Below are 27,092 nucleotides of genomic sequence, written 5' to 3' on the forward strand. Positions count from 1 at the left end.
ATGTAAGATGTAACAGAGATGTAACTGCTCCATGTCTTAAGATAAAAAGGAGAGTCAAATTGTTCTGGTTTGTCCCTCCTCAACTGGAACTCTGTAAGTTCCACCTCACCAAAAAAAATAAAAATAAAAAATAAAAGAACAGTCTTGTCCATATAGGATAGTCTGCTTTAATTTTGTCAAGTCCTGAAATGCTGAACTAGCCTGACACACAGAGTGTCTGCCAGGGTCAGGAATTGAAGAACCAGCCAATTAGAAAAGGTGGTGAAACAAGCAGGTACTTGAAACAGATACTCATAAACCTATGAGGGGCCAAGCTCTGAAGCTACAAAATACCACAACCGTACACATATGTGGTATACATTTATATGCAGAATGCCTCTGTAGACTTTCCTGCACTGAGGTGTTAAAAACAAAACCAGTAGTTCAGCTCAAAAGAACTAAGCACTACAGTGGAACTGGAATAAGGTACCACCAGAGAATGGAAAAAGGAACCATGACCCATGGGCAGATGCCTAACCTGTGTACTTATTAACTCTCTCACTACTATACAGAAGGTAGGACACTGTTTATACTAAAAAAATATTCACTGGAATTGAATTCCAGAGGTTAAAAATTTTGAAGAGCAGCTTACTTTCCTCTCACATGTTAACAAAGGAGAGGGCCAGTAGGATTCCAGTGAGGGACATCCTGGGAGTGTGGGTGCTCATTTTGTCAAGCTAAACCCCAGCATGACTTAAGGACACTGGCTGGGACAAAGTATTATAAGCTATATCCTCTCCATGCCATTGTGACTACTTCCACCTTAATAAAAACAAGCAAATACAGTAAAAACAAACTGACAATGGGAATGGTGGTCCAGTAGTAATGGAGTTTTCTCAGAGCAAATACCTGTTTCTGCCTTTGAAAAACAGAACAGTCCAGGGAACAAAGTTCCCATCCGCTGTTTCAAAGTTACTTTTCACTTTTCTATCCGTTTGTCCCCGCCCCCAAGCCCTCCCCTCCACTAATGAGCCAAGGCTTTCCTCTGCTTCAGGCTCATGCTACAACGTCTATAAGAACAAGGAAGGGCAGTAAGAAAGCGATCTATAGGCAAACACTAAAACAGGTTTGAGTATATCTGACTAAGACAGCAGAACAAGACACAAAACAAATACGCCCGAAACAGAAAACTCCCCAATTAGATCCCAATCCCACAGCCAAGTGTTGGCATCAAAGATGGCACATGCCATCTCTAAAATGCAGAGACTAAGAAATGAAATCAATCTTCTCTGGTGAATTGAATGGTGGCCCATGTAAAGATATGCCTGTGCCCTAACCTTATAAATATGAATTTAGTTAGAAAAAAAAAAAAAAAAAAAAGATGTTCTTTGTAGATGTAATTAAGAAAGATCATCTTAGGTGATCTGGCTAGCCCTCAGTCCAAAGACAAGTGCCTCTATAAGGAACAGAAAGGAAGACATGGAGAAGACCACATGAAAACAGAGGCAGAAATGAGAATGGGGTAGCCACAAGCCAAGAAATTCCCAGGGCCACCAGAGGCTGCAAGAGGCAAAAAAGATTCCTCTCTTAGAGAATTTGAAGGGACTGTTGGCCAGTTGACACCTTAATTTAGGACTTCTGGCCTTCAGAATTGTGAGACAATAAATGTATATTACTGTAAGCCACCAAGTCTGTGGTAATTTGTTTTCAGCAGCCCTAGGAAACGAACCCATCTGCTACACTAACTTGGGTATTCTTCGCATAGCGTGTTCAACTCCAAACTGCAGATGTAGAATAACTTTGTAAATAAACATCCAGACCAGTACGGAGGCTCCCAGAGTAAGGACCCTCAGCCACTCTAGTAGTAGCTACAGATCTGTAGATCTGCAGAATTTGACTAATTGTTTAGTCAGAAGATGTAGATTCACATCACCTTAAAACTGGTAAGATCCTAATGACTGACACACCTACCACCCTGACGAGCTCATATATATTTTTCAGATGAGGCAATCAAGTACTAAAAGTCAGCTACTTGCTCAAGGTCCATGGCTAGCTGACTCAATTAGATCCCAGCCCAAATCCTAATTTGGTGCTTCTTCTGCTACTACCCAAAAGAGCAATAAACGTGGGGACACTGTGCCTCCTGTCTTCTCATTTTATATGTATAGCCTTCCTCAAAGGCCCTCCAAAGACAACGATCATTTTGAAAGAAAGTAGTGTTTCTGCTTCCCGTACATCTACCACTCTAAAAACTATCTCACAGGAAAAGTACAATGGAACTAGCAAGACAGGCTCTCCCAGAAGAAATTATCCTTACAGAGGACCCACGCATAATCCTGAATCAGTGTTTCTTTTCTTTAGGTAACTCCCACAGCCATCTCTGTGGCTCTCCTCTAATCTAAATAGGTCTCTATAATAATTTGGTCAGGGATAAGTTCAATGAGAACAAGCAGAGATTCACAGAATTTCTTATAACCAGGAAGTTGACTTCCTTGGTCAATGACTTGGATTGACCATCAAAGCCAGAAGCAGAGCACTCTGGTAACAAAAAAGAAAGAACATGCAGGGGGGAAAAAAATTACCTTAAGAATTTCTTGTTTGAACTGGGAATAAAAAATGAAAGGAATAGAGCTGTCCAGGAAAAAGAAAATGCAATGCTGATTCTACTTACAAGCAAAACATTTAAAGCTATTCATAAAGAGTATGGAAAAAGAAATCACACCACTAGTCTCAGTTTAATTGTTAATTGTGGAGTAAAACAAGGAAAGCTAATAAGCACTAATAAAAATGGGGTAAGTATTATCAGTATCAATCCAACATGGAAACCCAATAGTGAGACTGAAAACAACCTCCAAATGCACATGTGCCCTCTCTCCCTGTGCCTGTCACTCCCCACTCTCTCACCCCACTTCTCTCTCACACACACATACACACTCACTCACTCTTCAAAGCTTGTCCTCTGTATGACTCATCTGTGAAAGAAATGAAAATGTACACTATCTTTGAGCAAGCTCAAAATGCAGGCAGACAGCAGACAAATGCACTTGACCGTGAAACGTTCCAAGAACTCTTTAACTCATAAGGAAGCTCTGAAGAAACAATGTCATTACTTCACTAGATATTAAGAAAGAGAGCCCTCCCCCAAATATTTATTCTCATGAAACAATCAGGTCTACATGAAGTGCCCAGGTGGCAGTATATCACAGTGCCCTCTGACAAACGAACGAACACTACAGGCTTTTCTCCTTAGCATATCCATATCCAAACATCTTGCCTGCCACATCGAAGGGTTCACAGACACTACCATCACACTCCTCCCTAAATCTATCCCAAAGTGAGAAGTCCTTGTTAACCACATCACTTGATTCAAGTTTATTTATTCAAGTTCTAACTACTTCCCTCCCTTCTTGCCCCTCAAACTTGCTCTCTGTGTCTCTAGTTCCTCTGCTGGTATCAATCCTTGTTTGATTGTGATGACTTCATAGACCAAATCAGCTACATGGTGGCCAGAGTTTAGAACAATCCACTGAACAGTCCTGAACCCAGTAAGAATACTGACTGACACACCAATCTAAGAAATAGGGCTATTTCATCCTATGTAAAATTGATCTTAATCTCTAGAAACAAATTCTGATTGGGTAATACCAGGCTAACTGCAGACGGCAAAAACCCAATACTCATTATTAGATTTTAGCACTAAAGAGACAACAGTGGCAAAAAAACGAAGGCTTACTAGAACCGGTAAGAGGGATCCAGCTCTGCTCCTGCACCTTTTCATATAAGTCTTTGCAACAAAAACAGGATAGTAGGACACCTTAAGTAGCCTCCACAATCCCATCTACAAAGACACTTCAACCTGATCTCTGAAAATTAAGCTATAAACCTCAGTAGGACATTTCTAGGCTTGTTTAATGTGTTGTTGCTAAGTATTGTTACCATTCTGACACAGAGTTAACAGAACTGGCCTGACAATTTCAGAAGCATATTTTCATCCAATTTTTAGTCCTAAATTGATTTTAAGTATTAATGTTTTTGCTTTGTTTTTTATCCCCTTCTAAGTTCTGCTGCCAAAAATAATGAAATACACCGTACTTGGGTTTTTCTGAATCATTATAGTTCTACTGACTGTACCTAGCCCAAAAGGCAGTTAATGGAGAGTCAAAATGGATCTTTCAAATCCCTAGACAATGATGTACGTAGGCATATGTACATCATACACAGGCATGTATAGAATATGTAACTCTCTATAATGGACTATCCATTACACAGCTAATCTTTATAGAATGGATACCTAACAATGCGGTACCTTGTGGAGTCTTGTAAGGACTATCACTCTCTCCATTTTACAACTGGGTAAACTGAGCAGATCAAGATTCAAACTCACACTGGCTGACTCCAAAGCCAATGTAAGTGTTACTTCACCACAACCACTGAAGTAAACTAAGACAAAAGGAAGCCACTATACACAGAGTGAAACGCATTTGGGAAATTATAATGAATGCCTACTGCCAAGTCCTTTATTATACCTCGTCATTGCACAAATGTATGTATGCACATATATAAACACATACTTTTTCTTAAAGTATATGTTTCTGAATTCGAAATAAAGGCCTAAAGTAAAGGAATGGTTTCAGGAAACAGAAGACCAACTAAGATCAGCTCTTAGCTATCAACTGTAGGCCTCTTTCTCATGGCCACAGGATGCTGGTAGCCAGTTTCTTTTATAACACAGTGACGTGACCCACAGGAACTACAGCTCTGAACATATTTATGTGTTTTTCAGAAATTCAAGGAAAGCCAGTAGATGACAAATTAAAAATATGTAAGTATATATACTAATATATACACAGAAGTACATGTATACATTATGTATTATGTATAAAATTTCACACATATACATCCTAACCTTATTGTTAGTACCAGAGACAGGAGACAACAGTTTACAGATTATTAACTTCAATCAATTCCAAATCTTTGGTCTCTAAAAACCCTTCTACTCTGAGACTTTCTCTGTTGCAGCACCACTGGTGCCTGCCATATAACAATTGCTAAGAAGCAGAGAGGAATCCTGAGCAGCAAGGATGTAAATGCAGTAAGTTCAAAGCATGTTGGTTAAAAAAAAAAAAAAAAAAAAAGCCACACACCCCTGGGTACTCTTTTTTCCATTTATTCGTTTAAAAGATATTTACTAAACATGGATTCTCAATCCTTATGCACAATGATTTGGGCCTGGGGTTGTTCTAGGTGCTGGGAATGTAGTGAAGAAAAATAAAGTCAAGATCCTTGTCTTTATAGATTTCTATTTAGAGGAGCCAAAAATGACCAGAACCTAAGACACACAAAAGACAAATCTGACTGTGTATTACCTAGCAGGACCCCCTTAACATATTGCCTCCAAATTAATTCAATGAGTAATGGGTGATTACTGGGTTTCAGGGCACTCTGCTAAGCATCAGACCAGAAAGGATATTATCAAGGCCTGCTCTCAGTAAGCTGAATCACCCTAGAATGACCATACACAGAGGTATGAACTAGGGGAAAGTGCCAAAGTAATATATTGTTATCCATCCAACAGTCTACCAAGAGAAAGCACTCATTTCTGTCAAGAAGTTGCAAAGAAAAGGGAAAGTAAAAGATGCCTCCAATTTATTCCAACACTAGGAGCCCTCTCCCCTAAAAATAAAATAAAAACAAAAAACCCATATCCACTAACCCCAAGAATAGTGATGATTTCCTTAGTCTGGCTACAATAAATCTATTTTGAAACCAACAAAACTAATTAGCAATGATTACTTATAAGAGCGCATGTATTTCTAACCTGAGGAGTCTTAATTCATTTTCTGGTTCCCCTCACCCTGTGCTCTTTTTTGCTTTAAAATAAACAAAGGGGGGCGAGTAATAAAGAAGGTGGGAAGAGAGGGAAAGGTGGGGGGAGGAGGAACTTGCATTTCTGGGCATTGGGTCAAGACCACACAGTATGAGAGAACAATAGTGGCAGCTGGCTGGGGGCTGGCCAGGGCCATGCTCCTTCTGCTTAGCCTTTGGCTGTAACCACTAGACCACACGTCTTCACTATTTTTCAGATGACCAGAAGGGAAGACTTTTAAAAACCATACTAGAAAATAGCTTTGCTTTTAGGATGTGTTTATATTTGTTCTGGTGTTTTCCTGCAGGGTCATAGGGCACAATTTTTTGAAACACACGTTAAAAGAACAGTCACATTGGCATCATCAGTCCTCTTGACTTGACCAGAGTGCAGCCCAATTCAGCAAACCCAAGGATAATTTTTTTTAAATGCTTATCTTGTTCCACACTTCACCACAAAGCAAACAACCTAATTTACAAACTTCCTAATATTCAAAATGCCTCCAGATCTGTCAAAATTTTTTTTAAATGCCATCCTTGATTTGATCACTAACAAATATGTCCACTTCCAGGCTTTTATGATGTAAGAGAAAGCTGCAAAAATGGACCTAAGAGCTAGTTCAATCATTCTTCAAATTGAACAAAGTCACTCTAAAAAGATCTTTCTCTTACTGACTGCCTTTCTAACAGAGGGAAAAAAAAACATGAAGCTAATCCAACCATAATCTCCACTCCCATGAATCACTGCCATAACATCTGAGAGAGGGCCAATAGTAATTGTTGCTGCTGCTAAAGGCAGGAGGTCACTCTACGGAATGTCTATTAAGATATTACAGCCACAGTTGCCTTTAAATGAACAACTGCAACACAGATAATAAACACAGTAAATTGCACTAGGAAGAATATATGATGTGAATAGTTAGGGCAGAAGACAAAAGGAAGAATATATGATGTGAATAGTTAGGGCAGAAGACAAAAGGCTCAAAAGAAATAGATGTATTGTGAGAAAACCTACAAACACTAGGTTGAATGCCTATCAGAGAGCCTTTGGAAGCAGACAAAAACGTAAGTGGTTTGGTTGTGGAAAGATATGAATTATCACCTAGATGGAGGCAGGATACTGATAACAGTCCCCAAATCCACCTCAAGATGGGAACAGAGATAGGATGCTGTCCTGATGGAGGGTTTCAACTATCTTGACATCTACTGATGGTAATGTGCCTTTAAAAAGCCCAGCCACTAAACTGATACAAGTTAAATGAAACTAGGGTGATGTGACAACTAAACACAGTATGTGATCCTGGAAAAGATTCAAGATGCCCCCCCCAAAAAAAAGATTTCATATATATATATATATATAATTACTGGACAACTGGTGAAATTTGAGACCTGTATAATAGATATAAGATTATATCAAAGTTAATTTCCTGGTTTGATCATTAAGCTATACTTATGCAAGCTGTTAGTATTTTGGATATCTGGGTAGAGAGTATTGTGGAATTCTTTGTACTGTTTTTCTCTTTTTGTAACATTTTTGTAAGTCTGAAGTGATTTTAAAATGAGAAGTTAAAAAATAAAAATGAGCTAATACACACACACACACACACACACACACACACACGCCTCTGATAAATTCTTGACTTACAAAAATGTCACCTTCCAGAGGGAAGAAACAAAACAGCCAACTCTTTGGCCTTAATTCTGATTCAAATGACCAAGTGGTGACAGAAACCTTCACAGCTACAGACTTACTTATGTCAGCCTCTTCAGAGAGTGGGCAGTAGTTAACCTAGGACACAAAAATATAAAAATATATTCCACACCCCACACCCCCCCCAAAAAAATTTATGTGTAATTAACAAGACTGAGAGGAGGTAGAATAGTGACTAACCCCTGAAGAGGTAGAGAGAGTGGCAGGCATCCTGTTTCTCTTCTCAGAGATGGATCCAGAGGTCAGAGGGCTGAAAGGAGCAACACCCATCAGCTACAGGGAGGGGCACATCTGGGTCAGGACGCTTGGGCTGAGAGCCCTTGAAGCTGTTAGAAATGGCAGCTACTGTGGCTCCTTGAGAAGGGATGGGACACTTTCTCCTTAGGAGTTAGAAGGACCTTGGTAAGAGCTGGCTAAGTCCAACAGGTTGCTGACTGCTATTAAGAGTACACAGGTACAGAGAATCTTCAGGTTCCCATTTAGTTCATGTAGCCTGCTGAACTGGGAGAAGAGCAGTTCAGGTGAGACACAAGAAGTGCCTTTGTTATTCACCACTCCAAAACTCAGCAGCAGATGTGGGTTGCTGGAAAATAAGAGGTGCCATCGAGGATGAAGTGAAAAAGTCATAAAGAACATTAGAATAAGTTAGGTTTCTACACTGGGCTTTAGAAAGCAGAACTGAGAAAAATGATGGGTGTAATCCCAAGGCCGAAAATTTGAAAAAGGAATAATGATAATACTATATATAGCATGAATCACATGCCATATATTGTCTTATGGACCTTAAATATATCGCTGCCCTAAAAAGGTGAAACATGAAAGATTTTCAACAATCTCATTAGTAATTTAAGAAGGCAAATGAGGGGCACCTGGGTGGCTCAGTTGTTAAGCGTCTGCCTTCAGCTCAGGTCATGATCCCAGGGTCCTGGGATTGAGCCCAGCATCGGGCTCCCTGCTCCACCGGGAGCCTGCTTCTCCCTCTCCCTGTGCTGTGTTCCCTCTCTCACTGTATCTCTCTCTGTCAAATAAATAAAATAAATAAATAAAAGTTTTTAAAAAGAAGGCAAATGAAAGCAACATACATTTTTCCACCATCAGACTGACACAGAAACACACACACTTAAATTATACAGTATTGGCAAAGGATTAGAGAAAATAGGCACCTTTGTAACTGACAGGAGGCAGTATAATTAAGTACTTTTTTTTAGAGTAATCTGTTAATATTCATTAAAATATTAAATGTCCCTACCATTCGACATGCAATTCCACTTGGTATATACCCTGGACAAATGCTGAAATAGGTAAACAGTGAAGTATGTACAAGGGTTTCCAGTCTATCATTCTGCACATTACAATGGCATGAGGAAAAGCTGAGAAGTGCCTACATGTCAAACACTGAAGGTTTAAGAATCTATAGGAAATCTATACTATGTCAAAAATTCTACAAAACAGAGGAGTTTATTCCTAGATTACATGTATAGGAATAAATATACAGAAAGTTCTAGAAGGATACATACTACAGGTTTAACTTGAGAGAGGGACTTTTGCCTTCCATTATGGCTGGGGATGGAAGGTCCAAGTATGAGGATACAAGTGTAACTAATGCCCATGACAAAGGCCTCAAGCCTAGAAAGGTGGTAGTGTGCTGGTGAGGCCAACAAGCTGAGATCTGAGGCCTGCAGAAAATGCTGAAGGCAATCAAAAGGGATTTTATGTTTATGCTTAGACCAAAAAAGTGAACAAAGAAGTAAAAATATTAAACAGCAGATGTGTGGCAATCCATAAAAGGTAGGTAGGGAATTGCCAAGAACCAGCTTTTGTTAAGAACAAGTCACACAAAACCAACCATACCTTAATTTTCCTTAGGTTCATTCATCTGATTATTTGACAGGTATGTACTGAACACCTTCTCTGAGCCAAACAGTATGTACAAAAGATACAAAAACATATTTAAATAAACAAACAAACAAACAAACAAAAAACCCTGACAATGCTCCCGTCCTGTTGAATACAATAATCCAGCAGGGGGGACAGATATGAATCAAGTAACCAAACCAATCAATTTACTATTATAAGGTGAGACAAGAGCTTGGAAGTCAGGAATCAAGTGTCTCCAAATAGCTTTGCAAAGAAATGGAGTTTGCAGACAGAATACAGGGGTCCATGAACTTGGATGGTAGAGGAAAAAAATAAACTTCTCTTGCCCTAACCTTTAACTGAACTTTAGCATCTCCTTCAGTACGAGCATGGGCAACAAACCACAGTGGTTGTGACATTGTCGTGAATAAAAATCATAGGTGTTCCCATATAACATTACTACTGTTGCAGATATTCTGAATTATCATTTATCGGACTTATGAGACCTGCCCTTCCTTTTATTAAATAATGTGATACTTAGAGAAGCATATACTTATATTCCAAGTGGTTTTAATATTTTGGTAACTATTTCTACATAATTTTTTTCCTTTTTAAAGGAATTTTACTTTATTTTATGCATCTGAGAAATGGTCTAAAAGCTTTACCTGATTGTCAAACAAATCCATGGCATCAAAAAAGATTAACAATCACTCACCTAAATTCTGGTAACAAGTAGATAGGTATGTATATAAATGGACTACAAAATCAAAAAATATAATTACACACATGGGCTCACATAAAGAAAGCAACCCAATTTCCTGCAAAAAAATAATAAACTAAAATAAACCAAAACAAAAAATAAAATAAAATAATTAACACTAAGTTATCTTCAACTCTTTAATTTTGACTCTAGTTGTTCAACAAATATTTGCTAGAGCTTACTTTGTGCCAGCCACTGTACAAAGCAATGGGGAAACAGCAGCAAACCAATTCTAATAAGGTGGCCTGTTCCTCCCTCATCTTGGATCTTCATGGTCCATCAAAGTAATTGGTGGACAATCTATAAATGTTTGCTAATTGCTAAAAGAAGAATGCCTACAACCGGAATAAGTGCCGCCAACATGTTATGAAGTCCTAACATTCAAGCAAAAATCTGGCTGTCATTCCACTTCTTAGGAAAGTTTCATCAACTCCCCAGCATAAAACTCAATTTCATCTGACTTTCTCTTTCTTCCCACTTTGTACCTCACATTGCTCAATTAAACAGTCTGACTTTTATGAGAAACTGATCTTCGCAAGAACATCTAACCAAAAGGAACAAACACTAAGAGAATAGTATTCAATTCCTTTTAAGACTTGTACAAATCGGGGTGATAATATTAAATACTATTATGAATTCTACCTATATAAAAACATTCACAGGCCTCAAAGAGGAAGCTTGCAGCCAGCTTCTTGCTCTAGTAAGAGAAAAAGAAACACAAGGAAAATAATACAGAAGTCTAATCCTATTTCCTAGCAACTGGGGGACAAGTGGGAGAAAAGGGAAACAAACCAGAGACCTCACCTTCAGACTCTTCACCTCACACTATGTGCTATTACCAAGAAAGCTCTCACAAACTAGGCAGAACTATCCTTCCAAACCATTGCACCACTCATAAAGGAGTGAGAACTGCATCATGACACAAGAGCTTAGCAATTTCACCCCACACCTTCTTAACCATACAGATTCCTTTGATCAGTTATTTTACCATGAAAAGGAAAATCTAAGCATTTGCAGTGAAATGGTGAGGTGAGCTTAGCATACAGCTGGGCTGATGAACAGCCAGGCCTGAGATGCATTATAGCAATGGAGGCTACAGTTACTTCATAATCCTCTACTTGCAGACTTCAAGTTAAGCCTGACTGCTCAGTAAAATCACTTTTTCCATACAAGTGAAAGTAGTCCCTGCCTGACCTCTGGTGAACCCAGGCAAGGTGACTTCAAATAAATTTTGTGCTCAAATGAGCCAAGTAATTGGAAGTGGAAGTGGAAGCTAGAAAGAGAATCCAGTTATCCTACTATCTGCCCCCCTCTCCAACTTTTAGTTGGAGCGCTTTACCATGTATAGGACTTGTGCTAATCACCTGACATATATACTGATTCTTACAAAACAATTGTATAGGAAGATACTATTATTATCTCCATTTTGCTACCAAAGAAATATGTTTGCAGGGACTAAGTCGTTGTACAAGGTGAGAGATCTATTAGTGATGAGCAGGGATTTAAACTTGGGCTGGCAGAGCCTACCTTCCTGTTTTTAAGTAGGTTCCATACAGAGCTCGGAGCCCAGTGTGGGGCTCTAACTCATGACTGTGAGATCAAGACCTGAGCTGAGGTCAAGAGTTAAACATTCAGCCAACCTGAGCCACTCAAGTGCCCAGAGCCTACACTACATTCTTAACCACCATAACATTCTGCTTCTGATCTCAGAATCTGATCTTAATGGTAATCAATCTTACTTTTTCCTTTAAATACTCTAAACAGCTCTTTCAAATACTGGGTGCAGAGCATAAAATACAATGCAACTATTCATTTATTCTAGGAGTTCTTGAAGCATTTGGGGCTAGAGTTTGGGCACAGTAGAAAAAGGTAAGAGAAAGAGCATACTTCATTCACTTGTAACACGACTAAAACAGAAGATTTCTTTAAAATGAAGGCAAGCAGAAGGAAGCCACACTGTCTTGTCCTCTTATGAGAGGAGTGGTTTTTCCTTAGTGTCTTCCTCTTTTCTCTTCAACCACTGCAGGAGCCACAATAAAGTAACTCCACCTAATAGAAAGGGTAGATACAATTCAACTACAGCTTCCTAATAATTCAGCAGTATGTACGTTGTAGTAAAAACAGCACAGAGCTGGAAGCTAGCAGACCTGGATTATCTATCCAAGATCAACCAAAGGTGCCTGACCTTTTCAGGCACTGGTCCCTCTTACATAAATAAGGGTGTGACACTGTGTCACAAGTAGGAGGTTTAGCTACAAGAAAAAGCCAGTATGGCGCCTTTTCTGACCTATAAAGGTATCAGCTTCAAAGTTTCAAATAATACATAGATTTACACACCATCTTTCATGTGATACCACCTGTTTCTTATCTTCCTAAACGAATTCTACATAATTCTGGCATCAAAAAGATATTCAAGGAGTGGTTCATTAGATAAATAACTAATTTCACTGAAGAATCCTTGGAATATGAGAGAACTAATACTTCTAAAATAAGGTGGTAATAACAGCAGTTCTGACAGACATCATTAATCATAGCTAAGAGAAATATATGGGAATACAGTTTAGAGAGGCTGATCCAGGCTCCAAGGGTCCAGGTTATCCTATTAGTTCCACTGAGTCACTGGGTCATCTTTCCATAGTGTAGCGAGAATAATAGATACTTCAGATTGTGTGTGTGCCTGTACCAGATGCTATATTGGTTATGGACAAACAAGGATGAATGCTCCAGCTGTGGGCATTTGGCTCAGGTTACCCACAGTCTATGTGGGAGGCAGGTAAGGACCAGGTAACAGAAGATTAAAACAAAAGCTTACGTGGTTACAACAATGAGTCTGTAGCTTGTCAACCCAGATTTAACAGAAAGTTAGGAAAACCCAGAAGAATCATTTCAAAACTGTATCTTACTCACTAGCTTGTTGTTTAAAAAAAAAAAAAAAAGTTATATACTCTCATCTGTAGGCCTTTTATTTTATTTTTTCTTGCCCTATTCCTCTGGCTATGACTCCCAGTACTATATTGAATAAAACTGTTAGAAATGAACATCTTTGTCTTGTTCCCATTCTTAGGGAGAAAGCATTTAGTCTTTCACAATTAAGTATGAGGTTAGTGGTAAACTTGCGGTTTTCACTCTTGGCCAAGTATCAAAGAATAAGCTCTTCAAATAGAAATTTTAATGAAATATAGATATTGGAGTAGGGAGAAACTCTGTCACTTTTACCTATCTCATATCTCCCCCCCTTCTTCACATAACAATGCTTTGATTTTTCCCTTAGGGGAAGCCAAAACTTCTCTACCACCACAGTTCTAGCACAGTGGGCAGGGGAGTCAGGTCTGGTCAATTCAACTATCCCACCCTATGGTCCAAGAATTTAGTCCAAGAAAATTCAAATATGGGACTTCTTTAGAATTATTATATAAGGCTCTCTTTCCACTACTTATAGATTAGGGATCAACAAAGTATGACCCATGACTGAAATCTGGCTTCTACCTGTTTTTATAAATAAAGCTTTATTGAAATGTAGCCATACCCATTGTCGATGGCTGCTTTTTGAGCTACAACAGCAAAGCTGATTAGCTACAATAGTGACCAGAGGGCTCCCAAGACCTAAAATAATTACTCTCTGACCTTTTAACAGAGTAAGTTTCCTGGCTCCTGTTCTTGATAATATAATGTAAACCTGGAACAGTCTGAAAGTCTATCACCATAACTGGAAAGAACCTACTAGAAATACCAACACAAAAGAAGAAACCAACTCCAAATATTATGGAAGTTTCTGGATTCAGATGGGCTGGACCTATTATATCCCAACTTATTATAAGTTCCATAAGCCAATAAATCCAGCTTTTTCTCAGGCCAAGTATAAATGAGGCTTCCTTCATTTGAATTTAAATTAACAGCATAGATAAAAACTATAATGCTCATTGAAGAACCACATTCCTCCATTATATATATCCATGAATACCATAAAGACATTCAAAATTTCTTTTCAACTAGAAAGTCACTGAATGCTAAAAACTGTAATTTATGTAACAATTAACTAAAACTGTAAAATCAACTAATTCAGGGCTCATTTAGACTGTTTTTCCAACCAACCATACTAAGGTGTTATTAAACAATAAAAGAACAAAAAGGATGCAAACCAAAGTTACCCCCCTCCAAAAAAAAAAAAGAGAGAGAGAGAGATTCAACGCAGAATAATCATTCACAGAACCACTGAGCTCTAAGTATGAAACAAAAGTTAGGTGCTTCCATTGTAATCTCCCTGATACAAGGCTAACATTCCAAAACCAGCTAAGAAAATAGGTTTCTGCTTCCCTTACCAAAGCCAAAACTTCTAAGGGGATAGATTTATCTAATTAGGCAGACTGTGTTTAAAACTGGAGCTGCTAATTTTCTACTGGGTATGTATCTCCAAGAATGTCCCCTAGAGGCTCTCAGCAATGGGAGATAAAATTAAGCCTAATATTCCTGCCACCTATGCAGTTACCATTTGTCTGTTTCTCTCTCTTCAGGAAACTGAAAAATACACAGAGATGTTGTTCTCAATGTAAGCTATATGTTCCTGTGAGGAAATAATTTTATATTATGTTTAGAAACAGAATTATTTTGTGTTTAAACTTGTTTTAATGTGTACATTCTGGAGCAAGGAGATGTTTTCGTTCAACAGCATGCTTTCCATCTGCAGAAGCCAGATGTTAATCTACAGGAAAACTCAAGTGGTTAGTAAGACCAATTACATTCAGACAGAGAACAAGTATCAAATAGCAGGGAGAGGGAGGAAGGGGAGGTTTAAAATGGGAGTTGGTAAAGTCATTGTAGAACTGCAGCTTACGGGGCTAGGGAAACCTCAAAACAGTGGGGTTTTTATCCATACCAAGAATACTATGCCCTGACAAGATTTTTTTTCTTCCTGGATACTTCCTCCCCTTGAATTGAAGAATCATTCAAGAAACTCAGATAAAGTATATAAAAATGAAATGAGTGAGAATTCTTGAAGGCATCTTCAAGATGCCTATTAATCTACATTAATGATAAAAATCAAACAATCTCATCTCTATAATGATAAAAACCAAACACATCTAGGACTATGCATGGGTTCAAATTCTACCTCTGTCACTTTGATGGAAGCTGTCAGCCACCCTACAGTCTTCTTTCTGGAAGTGATAAAATACCCAGAGTACTGGCAGTCCATGGCTGCCTCTTTTTGACCTAGATTTCCCACCCTCCCCTGTAGATAGATGTGGCCGATTTAAGTATGTTAGGGCCAGTGGAAGTGATGTGTGCATCCTCAAGGTCCTGGATACTTTTATCTCCATTAACTGGCTGAAAAACAGCAATGACTAGTAGAGCAACTTCTAAAGTCATGAGTTGAGTATGGCAGAATGACCCTGCAAAGCATGGACTGCTCACTTCCATGCTTAGAGAGAGAAATCAACTTCTATGTTACTTAAGCTACTACACTTTGGAGTCTCCTTGTTATGGCGACCTAACCTGCACCCTACCACTATAGCCACTTACTGTCTGTGCTACTGAGCCAAGTTATTAAAGTTAAGTCTCACTTTCCTCAACTATAAAATGGTAGTATTTTGTGATGTCCTAAGAGTATACTTATTTAATAAGGTACTAAGAAGAACAAATGAGTTAAGACATGTAATATGCCAAATCGGTGACTTACACACACAAAAGAGCTCAATTAAGGGTAATGGTAGCAAAGATAAAGGACAACTTAGGAAGTGGCTTTCAAACGTCTCTGACAACAAGCAGCTATTGTGCCCACGAAACCCTAATGGTAGAAATGTCTATCTACTCTATATACACAGCAGAAGTGCCTTCTCTTCCAGCTTCTTTGGTCTTGGCTGCAGAAACCAGATGAGGAAGGGGACATCATCATTTGAAAAGCATCACATTAAGACACACACACATTGTATCCCCACTGCTCTAAGGCTTACAATCTTCAGAAGTTGACTTGTGGTAAATGTGGCTGTCCTACCAAGTAGAAAAGGAAGTATAACTGGATTGCCAAGGCTAAAATATGAAATACCCCTGGGACTGGTCAAATAGACACCTAAAAGTTGTCTACCACAGAATCAGGCCTGGACTCTGTGAAGGAACAACACTTCAACCCAACAGGGGAGCTGTGGCAGCATCTAGTTCATCAAGAGTTTCAATAATCAGTCACACAATACACATCCTGGTTTAAAAAAAAAAAAAAAAGAAAGAAAGAAAGAAAAAAAAAAGGAGAAAAGAAAAGAACGAACGAAGGAACGAAGGAAAGAAAAAAGTCTATCTGCTTTGAGAGCTTCCATCACAATGTATTCAGAGAAAACAAGGGGTAACTTATAGGTACTGCAGAAGAATTAAGATTAAATAATGTTCAATTCGAATTTAGCTGTTCCAAACTCTTTAAATGGCTCTTTAAATCTTGCTCTATGTTATTAAATGCTATCCAAAGTAGTTATTTGTTTCTGCTCAGTTGATTGGAGTTTCACATTTATATACAAAAGAGCTAAGTAGAAAGACACATTCATCCATATAGATCACCTAACCTGGGTAGGCTGAGAAACATACAAATGAACTGGAATCATCTATGATTGCATCTTGATGCAGAGTTCTGTACTCAATGAAGGTTGTGGCCTGATGGCTTTGCACACATTTCCCGCTCTGGATAGTGCCTCTGCAAGTTATAACTACTGGCCCTATGACACTGGATTCTTTTTTATCTTTTGTATTCCTAGGATGTATTCTTAGGATTTCTATAACCCTAGTATCTGCTGAATACTGCAGCTGAGATCTTTGGCACCAAGATAAGGCCACTATTTTTGACTTTAGGGACTCCCCCAGGGCCCTGACATGAGTTTTACATGTCACACGATACAGGAAAACCACCAGACTACATCAACCAGCAAAAACCAGCATCTCGAAAATGGGAGCACAGGTCATACTACCAAGGCTTGAATCCTTCCATCTACACTAATAATCCCACTGTATATAATGGGATGTGGGCTACCATGGCAAGGGCATGCTGAACCAGAAGGCGATGAGAAAAGATACTACATAATCTATATACAATTCTAAGATCATTTATCCCATTCAGATAGGTTTGACATAATGTTTTGCATCCTACTCCATGGAGACATCAATATTCAGTAAGCCAGACTCTGCCTCCTCTAAGAGACCTAAGGACACTACAATTGCCTTGGCTACCACATAGCCTGAAAGTCCTGAAGGACTGAGAGGCCGAAGCTCAGGGACTACAACCACACAGAAACAGTTTCACTATCGATGAAAGTTCAAGAGTAGAAGACATCCTCTGGTACACTGGAAACCAAGGCTTTAGATAGAGAGCAAAAATCACTGCACTTGGGAAGCAACAAACAACTTGGGGACTTTATTTCTATTCTACTTCCCTGAATTGTTACTTACAGGTTCCCGGCCATCCATGGCTTCCATCCAGAGCCTCCGGTCTTCTTCCGACAATGCCTGCATGGTGATAACCCCTGGCCTGTGGAGAAAGGAGGACATAGACATGAACCCAGTGTCACTGGTGGAGAGATCCTGATGAATGTGAAACTTCAAGAAATACCCAAACAACAGAGTAAAGATTGCTAGGATAACAAATGAAGAGAGGCACACAGGCAGCTTTCAGAGCCACCTTTCAGCCTCAGAAAGCAAAGTCATCTCCTGAATTCCCCTCAATAAGCCTGTGTCCCTCAGGGAGCTAGGAAAAACCACAGCAGACATTACCCTACTACTTACAGTTAAGGGACACAAATGACTAAAGTGATTCCTTTAGACCAGTTTTTGTTCCTTGAGGTCTTATTCATTCCTATTCTCCAAAATGTGTAACAGAGACCTTTACTCACAGTATGATAGCAATTCATATGTATTAAAGCGAACAGAATCACTGGACTCAAAATTAAAGAGAGAGGAAACAATCAAGCTGGGGGGACGCTGGCCTCTTAACCTCTAATCCAAGGTTTCTAAACTCCTTTTGACATGGAGATGTTTTATGATGGTAAACAGATTTATAATGATATTAAATGTATATATTTTTTTAAGATTTTATTTATTTATTTGACAGAGAGAGATCACAAGTAAGCAGAGAGGCAGGCAGAGAGAGGAGGAAGCAGGCTCCCTGCCAAGCAGAGAGCCCAATGCGGGAATCGATCCCAGGACCCTGAGATCATGACCTGAGCCGAAGGCAGAGGCTTAACCCACTGAGCCACCCAGGTGCCCTAAATGTATATCATTTTTAAAGTGAATACTTGTCATGTCAGGTCTTAAGTTCTTTACATGCACTACTTCTTTTCACCCTCTCAATTAAATCTGCTTGACCTTTCAAACTGAACACAAACCCTCCAGAAAGCTTGCACATGGTATCAAATGGTGTTTGTTGAGTTCCCCTTACAGATGGCACTGCACTAGCAGAGACTTGAGCAATGAAAACGTTCTTGGGAGAGGGAGCTAAAAGTGCTCTGTGCTCATTAAAGCAGGAGTCCTTACAGTCCACAGATGGGTCCAAGAGAGTCTATAAACCACTCTTCCATCTTCAAATATATGTATATTTTTATGTATTAACAGTTCAATCTCAATCATTATCAAAAGAGACACAACCCTCAAAAAGTTAAGAACTACAGATTTAGTGGTGCCTGGGTGGCTCAGTCATTAAGCATCTGTCTTCAGCTCAGGTCATGATCCCAGGGTCCTGGGATTGAGCCCCACATCCTGTTCCCTGCTGAGAGGGAAGCCTGTTTTTCCATCTCCCATTCCCCCTACTCGCATTCCCTCTCTAGATGTGTCTATCTCTGTCAAATAAATAAATAAAATCTTAAGAAAAAAAAAACTACTTATTTAAATCCTCATTTGTAAACTCTGAGAAAGCTTAAAAGGAAGTAAGAGGTCCACTAAGCAAGAATTAAGTCTTATTACCATCTGAGTCTGCGGTATCATAATGATCGCAGAACAGTATGGTAATGAAACACATATGGGCCTGGCCATACCCTGATCAGTACAAGTCTATTCATTCTGACCCATATAATTACTGGTACTGACTTATTTCCACAGTCCCATCGATATGCTAGATCTATTCATGTTGAACACATTTTAAATATCACATCACTCAACATCCCCTAAGGAAAAACATTTCTGAAGCTGTAAGCATCTAAGTACAGGGGGGTTGGGGACTCAAGCGGCACTGAGGTGTGGTATGAGTGTGTGTGTACATGTTGTGTGTGTGTGGGTGGAGGTGGACAACAGTGGTGGTAGCTGGGTATGCGGATGGATGAGTGAAGGTCCTGAACATGAAAACTTTAATTCCCCAGAGGCAATCCTTCCTGTGAAGGCCATCCTGAGCAGAGACACCCCAACACAAAGAGGACACAAAAATACAGTAAGCCTTTTCTCTACAGCTCCTGCCAGGGCCCTCCCTCCTCTTCCCAGAAATTCTCATTCTCAGACCCAAATCCCCATTTCCCACAATGAGCCCATTAAGTGCACCAGACTTTGTCTGCAGACTACTGGCAGTCCACAGAGCTGATACTTGGCTGGCAGGCATGGTGGACTGATTCTACTCCTCTACCTCAAGTGCAATGCTTTAATGGCTTAGAGGGGAAAAAAGTCTATGAAGCTGCAGTCTGCTTTAGAACTCTCAAGTCCCTGGACCTGAACCTCTGAGTATTGCTCAAGTGTTGTGCCTGGACCACCAGTTTCAGAATCAGGCATTCCCTGAAAAATGGAGATTCTTAGCCTAAAACTACCTTATTACTAAATCTTAATTTCTGGGCTGGGTCTGGGAACTTGGATTTTAACCAACTCCCCAGGTGATCCCAATGCACAGTTAGAGACCCACTGCCCTGGCCCCCACCCTTTCCTTCCTGTCCCCCCACACTAAAGAGCAAAAGACACCCCCCGGTATACACTAGGGTCAAGCAGCCAACAAGTCTCCAGTCCATTTCCTGCTAGGTTCCTACCAGCAAACAGTGGGACCACAATAATTGCCTAGCATACCAAGATTTCAGGGGCCCTGCAGATATCACATCAACCTCATGGCCCACATTGTGAGATTTCCACCCAGAACCACAAGGAGGAAGTTCAGACAAACTCGGAGGCCACTTGGCTCTAGTAACCAGGAAAGTCAACAGGATCTGTTTTCACTTCAAGAAAAAATATCAAAATGTAAGCTCTTTTCCATATGTGGTTTTGTTCCCCTTTTTTGTGGAAGGGGGTAGTATGGAACTGAATAAAGTGGATTTAATACACTTAGCTCTAATCTTATCACCATTCCAAGTTCAGGTAATTTTCTCTCAATCTTGTATATGAATGTCTGGATCACAGTACTATCCTTTCTAGGCATCTAGAAAAAACTCCTTCAGCTCCAAGTTTCTTTTCCTTCATAACAATTTAAACCATAATTACATAAATCTCTTATGTGTGAATTTCCAAGGACCAAGGTGAAAGGGTCAACTTTATTTTGGAATCAAGCAATAACTATCTTTCCATATTCCCCCTCCCTGTGTCCCTACTAGCTACCATTCCTCAAAACAAAATAAAACGAGCAAAACTCTCTATGACCCTGTACTTTCCACGTCAGCAGTTTGTGTTTTAAATGCATCTGGTTTTTCATAACAAAAATGGAGAGGGGGAAAGAGAAAGAGAAATCCAGAGGAGGGTGTGCAATGAGCAAGGGAAAATATAAAACAATGAAAGAGAATTGAAATGAGTTCTTTCTAGCTCTACAAAGAATTGTGTTACTATCAAATAACCATAATGGAATATAATCTACAGTAATAATAACTGAGGAGGGTATGTCAGATGCTATGCTAATCACTATATATAAATTAATTCATTTAATCTTGACAATTACATCACGTGGTAGGTATATTCTCATTATCCCATTGGGGAGATGAAAAGAACCAAGGCTAGAATAGTTTAAGTATCCTGTCTACAGTCACAGAGCCAGGATCTCAACCCAGAAGTCTATTGCTTCACCCTTACACACAAGACCACAGCAAATGTGGAGGTGCCCTACCCTACAGAAAGCAGATACTGAACATTCCTCCTCCAAGCACCACAAAATTCCTACATAGAATCAAATAAGATCAAACCATAAAAGGTTCTGTAAAGCCTGAAGTGTTTCATAGATACAGTCATCACCAGAACACCATTCAAACAGCCAATCCAAAAGAAGATGATGATGTCCAATGTGACTATAGCTGACTTTTCTTCAGCAGAGGTTCTCCACATTTCTTCTGCTTCAAAATACTCAAGAGATGGAAAGGATGAGTTATTTATTTTTTTATTATATTAAGTTAGACACCCTACAGTACCCTATTTGTTTTTGATGTAGTGTTCAATAATTAATTAGTTGTGTATAACACCCAGCGGGTGATGAGTTTTTTAAAAGAACATAAAAGGCACCAAACATGGGGGCGCCTGTGTGGCTCACAGTCAGTTTAAGCGTCTGCCTTTGGCTCAGGCCATGATCCCAGGGTACTGGGATGAAGCCCCAAATCGGGCTGTCTGCTCAGTAGGGACTCTGCTTCCCCTTTTCCCCTTCTCCACTTGCCCCTCCCCCCAACTTGTGCTCTCTCTCAGACAAATAAATAAGATCTTTAAAAAAAAAGAAAACCAAAAACTTAAAAGAAAGCACTAATCATAAAGAAAAAAGGAAATAAGGAAATAAGACTTCAAAAAAATGAGTAATTTTCATTCTAAAAAGGTACCATTAAAAGAGTGAAAAGGCAAACTAAAGAGAAAGAGATGCTATCGTTTGTATCTCCAGTGAGACTCTTAACCAGAATATGTAAAGAATGCCCACAAATAAGAAAAAAAAAAATGAACCCAATTAATGAAATGGATAAAAGACATGAACAGGCACTTCAAGTAGGACACACAAATGGCCAACAAACATAAGAAACAGGGCCCAACATGATGTCTCTTTGAAGAAATGCAAATGAAACCACAATGAAACACCCTTCTGAAGGGAGAGCATTCAGAAGACCACCAATACCAAGTACTGGCAAGAATACAGAGCCACTAGAACTCTCACATATTGCTTCTTAGAAAGAGAATTGATAAAACCAATTTAGTTTACTAAAACTAAACATACACCTCACCTGCTGTAGGAACTAGCAATTCTACCTCTATGCATACATCCAAGAGAAATGAATGTGTATGTCCATCAAAAGACACATTCAAGAATGCTGTTTTATTTTTTTAATTAACATATAAGCAAGTAACATGTATTATTGCATTATTTGCTTCAGGGGTACAGGTCTGTGAATCATCAGTCTTAACATAATTCACAGCACTCCCCATAGCACATACCCTCCCCAATATCCATCACCTAACCACCCCATCCCTCCCATTCCCCTCCCCAGCAGCAACTCTCAGTTTGTTTCCTGAGATTAAGAGTCTCTTATAAGAATGTTGTTTTACTCTTAATGGCCAAATTTTACAATAACAAAAAACTCAAATATCCATCTATGAGAATAAATTGTTTATATTTAAACAAGGGAGCACCATACAAAAATAAAAAAGAACCAACTACAAGGTACAATCAACAAAATAAATCAATCTTATAATAATGAAACAAAGAATCCAGACACAAACTACTAACAGTACAATTCCATTGATATGACATTCAAACACTAGTCAAAGTCATCTTTGGGGACAGAATTCAGAACAGTGATTTTATTTGGGGGAAGAGGTATGATGATGACTAGAAGGAAACCATCTCCTCAGGTAATAGTAATGTTCTATAATCTGATCTGGGTGGTTACACCCGTATAGGCATTGTGGGGGGCAGTCATAAAGATATGCTTAAGATACACACTTAAGATTTGTGCATCTTACTGTGATTACACTTCAATTAAAAAAAAAAGTCTTTTAAATACCGAAGATATAGGTCTTGTCATCAATAACTTAGGCACCCTAGTTATCCTGACTCTCGTGCTTCATAGCTATGTAAGTGCCTAGTGGACAACTAACTGAACTACTCCATATTCTTCTTCACACTGCAGATTTAAACAATACCTACTTCAAGGAGTCATTGTGAAAGTTTAATGAGATATTCATAAAGTGTTTTACAGTGTTAGACACACTGTAAATGCTCCAAGAATTTGCTCTTATCACTGGGGCAAATGGATGTGGCAGGTGGAGGGGAAGAGATGGCAAGTGTACAGTAGGGTCAAAACTATGGAGGAAGAAGAGCAGGTGAACATAGTTTAAAAAGGAAAAGAAACCAGCCACAGGTGCTGCAGATACACGTGACCCCATCCCCAACACACTCACACACAGCACTGAAAATCACACCTCTACCACAAAGGGAGCCAGGCCAGGGGCTGCACTGACACATAGGCTCTCACGACACAGCCATTTCCTTTTTCCTCCTGAGTAAAGCATTTAAGTGGCCTACTTCCCCCTTTTGGAATTAATGTCAGATAACTGATAAGGACAAAGAGGGGTCTTTAGCAATTCTAGAAAATCTGCCAAGGAGGGCCCTCTGCCCATGAGTTGGGAGAAGTAACAAAAAAAGACCTGCAATCCTTTCTACAGCTCAATTCTAAGATCAATGTATGATATGGCACCTCATTTTGAATCTGAATAAATCCTTGGTTAGTGCTATATCTTTATCAGCTTCAAACTGGTGAACAAGTATCTGTAATTTTCTCTAAGATGGCACTCTACCTCTCACACAACAGGGGAGAAGATGCAAAAAATTACTCATCTGTCACAGGCCAAACTGCACCCCAGCACCATACCCCCTTCCACTCTGGCCTCCAGAAAAGAGCCCGTGGAAAACAGTGTAGCCTTCACTGCCACATCCAGGAGCAGGGACCACTGATGTCACCTCACAGGCTCCTCAGCAGCAGAGAGCAAACAGAATTACAACCAGCCCTGACTCCAGGGCCACGCCACAGCTTTCCTGCTCTAATCTTATTCCTGAATCTGAGTCAACAATAGTGATCTCAGTAGCTTGGCAACTTCACTACTTCCTACTGGACAAGGAAATGCTGTTACTGACTCCACCCCACTGAAACAAACACTCAGAACCTCTTCTTTCTAAATCAACCTCCAAAGATCCAAAGATGTAGGGGTTACTCATTCATAAGACTCTAAGTCTTCTGTTGGCAAGAGTTCATTCCCCAGCTTCCAACTACACTACAGCACATGTAAGAGTCAGGTTATGCTTGTATAGGAAGACACAGAATGGTGAAGCCTTGGAGAATGGGCTGCCATCCCTAGTGGGAAAGAGGTGCACAGATGCCAGGGACAGGAAGTTGTCCTTTGCTTCTAAAATCCTACTGGGAAAACAGGTTCCCAGCCATTATTAGGGTTTGAAGTTCAGGACATCTTCATTTACACAAAGATATGGCCAAAGCCATGCCAAATAATCTTGGAGAATGACAATGCTTTCTTGTCTATGAGATTACAGATTCAAACAGCCACAGAGAATAGGAAGTAAGCAAAATCAGTGAAATTAAATGAAAAGATTATTTATTGCCCCAAGGAAAATAGGCTCACTCTCATTTTCCATAGAATATGCAGCCCTTTACTTTTTCTTTCACACATTTACTTTTTGATGGTCATAGGAACAAAAAAAGGACTTCCCCTCTGGGAAAAATAATGGTGCAAGTACAAAGCAAAGCGGCAGCTGTCACCTGTCATCACAGTGAGACAACAGGGCATGGTGGGGACAGGAGTAAAGTGAAGAGTGTATGCCCCACCTAAAGGAGGCATCCACTCCTCACTCCATAAACAGCTGGTACATGGGGAGGCAGAGCAACATTTACAGACTTTTTTCAACTTCAACATGTTGGTTCAAACACTACTCAAGCCAAACCAAACATGTCTGTGGACCGCCTGTTTGCAACTTCTAGTGTCTGTGTCGGTCTTTCTCTGGGCTCTACCCCAAGTTACCACGATGTATTATAAAGTCATCTGATGCACTAGAACCAGCAACGATGCATGTCTGTATTTGTGATTCACCTCACAGTCAAATTCAGCAGAGCATCTCCAGTGTTTCATAAAAGGAGGAACGTGGGCTACTTCCTCTTTTATCCCCAATACTCAGGACCCAGTGTCATCACTGGAGGGCAACATTAATCTATATGGAGATAAAAAGTTATAAATATGCACTGAGATAATGACCCACTGATGGTCCTCATGCATTACAGAGCCTTCTGCATAAAAAGGATATAAGTAGGCTAAAGGTAAGAGACAGAGTTACTGAGAGAGAAAGCAGAAGTTGCAAACTAGTGGTTCATTAACTGTGACTAATATTTACTGCGTATTTACTAGGTGTCAAGCACCATGCTAAGGACTTTACTTGCAATATAGTTTATTCTTCAAAATAACTTTCTGAAGTAGGTATTATCATTATACCTATTTTAAAAACTTGCAAAATGTCATAGCATTAGTAAGTAGCAAAGCCTCAACTTGAACCCAGTCTGCAAAGCCCATACAGAAGCAAAGCCTACACAGAAGCACAATACTGTACTGCCCCCACGTGCATGCAGTGTATGTGCCCTGGCATCCATGGTGATTGAATCCTTAAGCCTTAAGGGGAGGGAAGGAAAGAGGGGAAGCAGGGCTTGTGCGCATGTGCTCTATCACACAAACACACACACACACACACACACCCCTTAAGAAGTTTTCAGAAGTAGGCTTCTCATCAATTTAGAAAGGATCTTGTCCTAATAATGAATAAATTATAATATATCACTGCCTACAGCATTAACCCCTTGAGAGGAAAAGTCCTAAAATAATGAGCACCATAGCAGTAGTGATACTCTCAAGAGTAAATACTGCCAATCATATCAAATAATTTCCTACATTTTTATTTTAAAGGAAAATGCAGTCATAAAACATCAGGAAGCCCAAATAAAGAAATATTTGGCACATGAAACTGCATTATCCTAAGAGAAACTTATATGATTACCTATTATAGGCCAGCCATTATGCCAGACACTGGGAACACAGGAAGGAGTAAAGCAAATTTTAACGCAGCAGCAGCAGCAGAAGGCAACATTACTAATTGCCACAATGAGTAAAACTCAGGGAGAACAAAAATACTTGTTACTACCATTGATAACAAGTTGAAAAAATTATCTAATTTAAGAAATTTATTAGTCATTTACAATTTTTTGTTTTTACTATTGTAGCTCATAGTGCATAGAAATGTAAGTAAGTGGAATTTACTGATTGACTTGTTTCCTCTTTTCAGATTTAACTGCAACATTTTGGTTTAGATTTTTTTAAAAAACTCATTTTATACTGGCATTTGCCATTAGCAAAACAAATTTCAGTATGCAGACCAAAGAGTACAAATAAGGTCGCCCCCATTTCCCTTCGTAAAATCCAAGAACCACCACATCCCATTTTTAGTTAAACCAGAGTCAAAGAGTAAACACGCTCTCAGTTAATTTACAAAAAAAGAAAAAGGGGAAGAAGACCATTCGATAACAATTTCAAACTGCATGAATATTTAAGATTCCAAAAACTTCTAAACTCGCTTATTTTACAGAATAGCCAAGAAGCAATCCAGAAAGCACAATACTTCCCCCCAGTTTACCCCCACCCAAGTATGGAAGTTACAGCAGAACACCCTCTGAGGAAGGAAAAGCCATTTCCTGTCTAAAATGTCAATGGTACTGAGACCAGCACTCTAATCCAACCACCAGGAAGGCAAAATCAAATATTATTTCAAACCAGGGGTGAGAAGGGGAGGGGCAGGGAGGGGGAAGTCTGAAACCAGGAAAAATAGATTCATCTGTTGCAAAAGATAAAGGCGCCCTGCACCAAGAGGGAAAGGCAGGTTGGCCTGGTGTTCAGCACACATCGGACAGCCAAAATCTCACATCTGTTTTCTTCACCATCCTGAAATAAGCCGTCCCTGAAGCAAAGAGCCTGACACTTTTC

General features: G+C 39.5%; 1 protein-coding gene across 5 annotated transcripts in view; it reads right to left on the reverse strand.

The window, feature by feature from the left end:
* Positions 1 to 27,092, reverse strand: part of ARHGAP26 (Rho GTPase activating protein 26) — a 445,382-nt gene that overhangs the window by 265,862 nt on the left and 152,428 nt on the right. For all 5 annotated transcript variants that reach the window (XM_082725247.1, XM_082725249.1, XM_082725248.1 and 2 more), the window contains one exon: positions 17,595 to 17,673. In XM_082725247.1, the coding sequence (XP_082581373.1) occupies positions 17,595 to 17,673 (79 nt within the window). The remainder of the gene's footprint in view (positions 1 to 17,594; positions 17,674 to 27,092) is intronic.

Source organism: Mustela nivalis (genome assembly GCF_964662115.1).
Source record: "Mustela nivalis genome assembly, chromosome: 3".
Taxonomy (NCBI): domain Eukaryota; kingdom Metazoa; phylum Chordata; class Mammalia; order Carnivora; family Mustelidae; genus Mustela; species Mustela nivalis.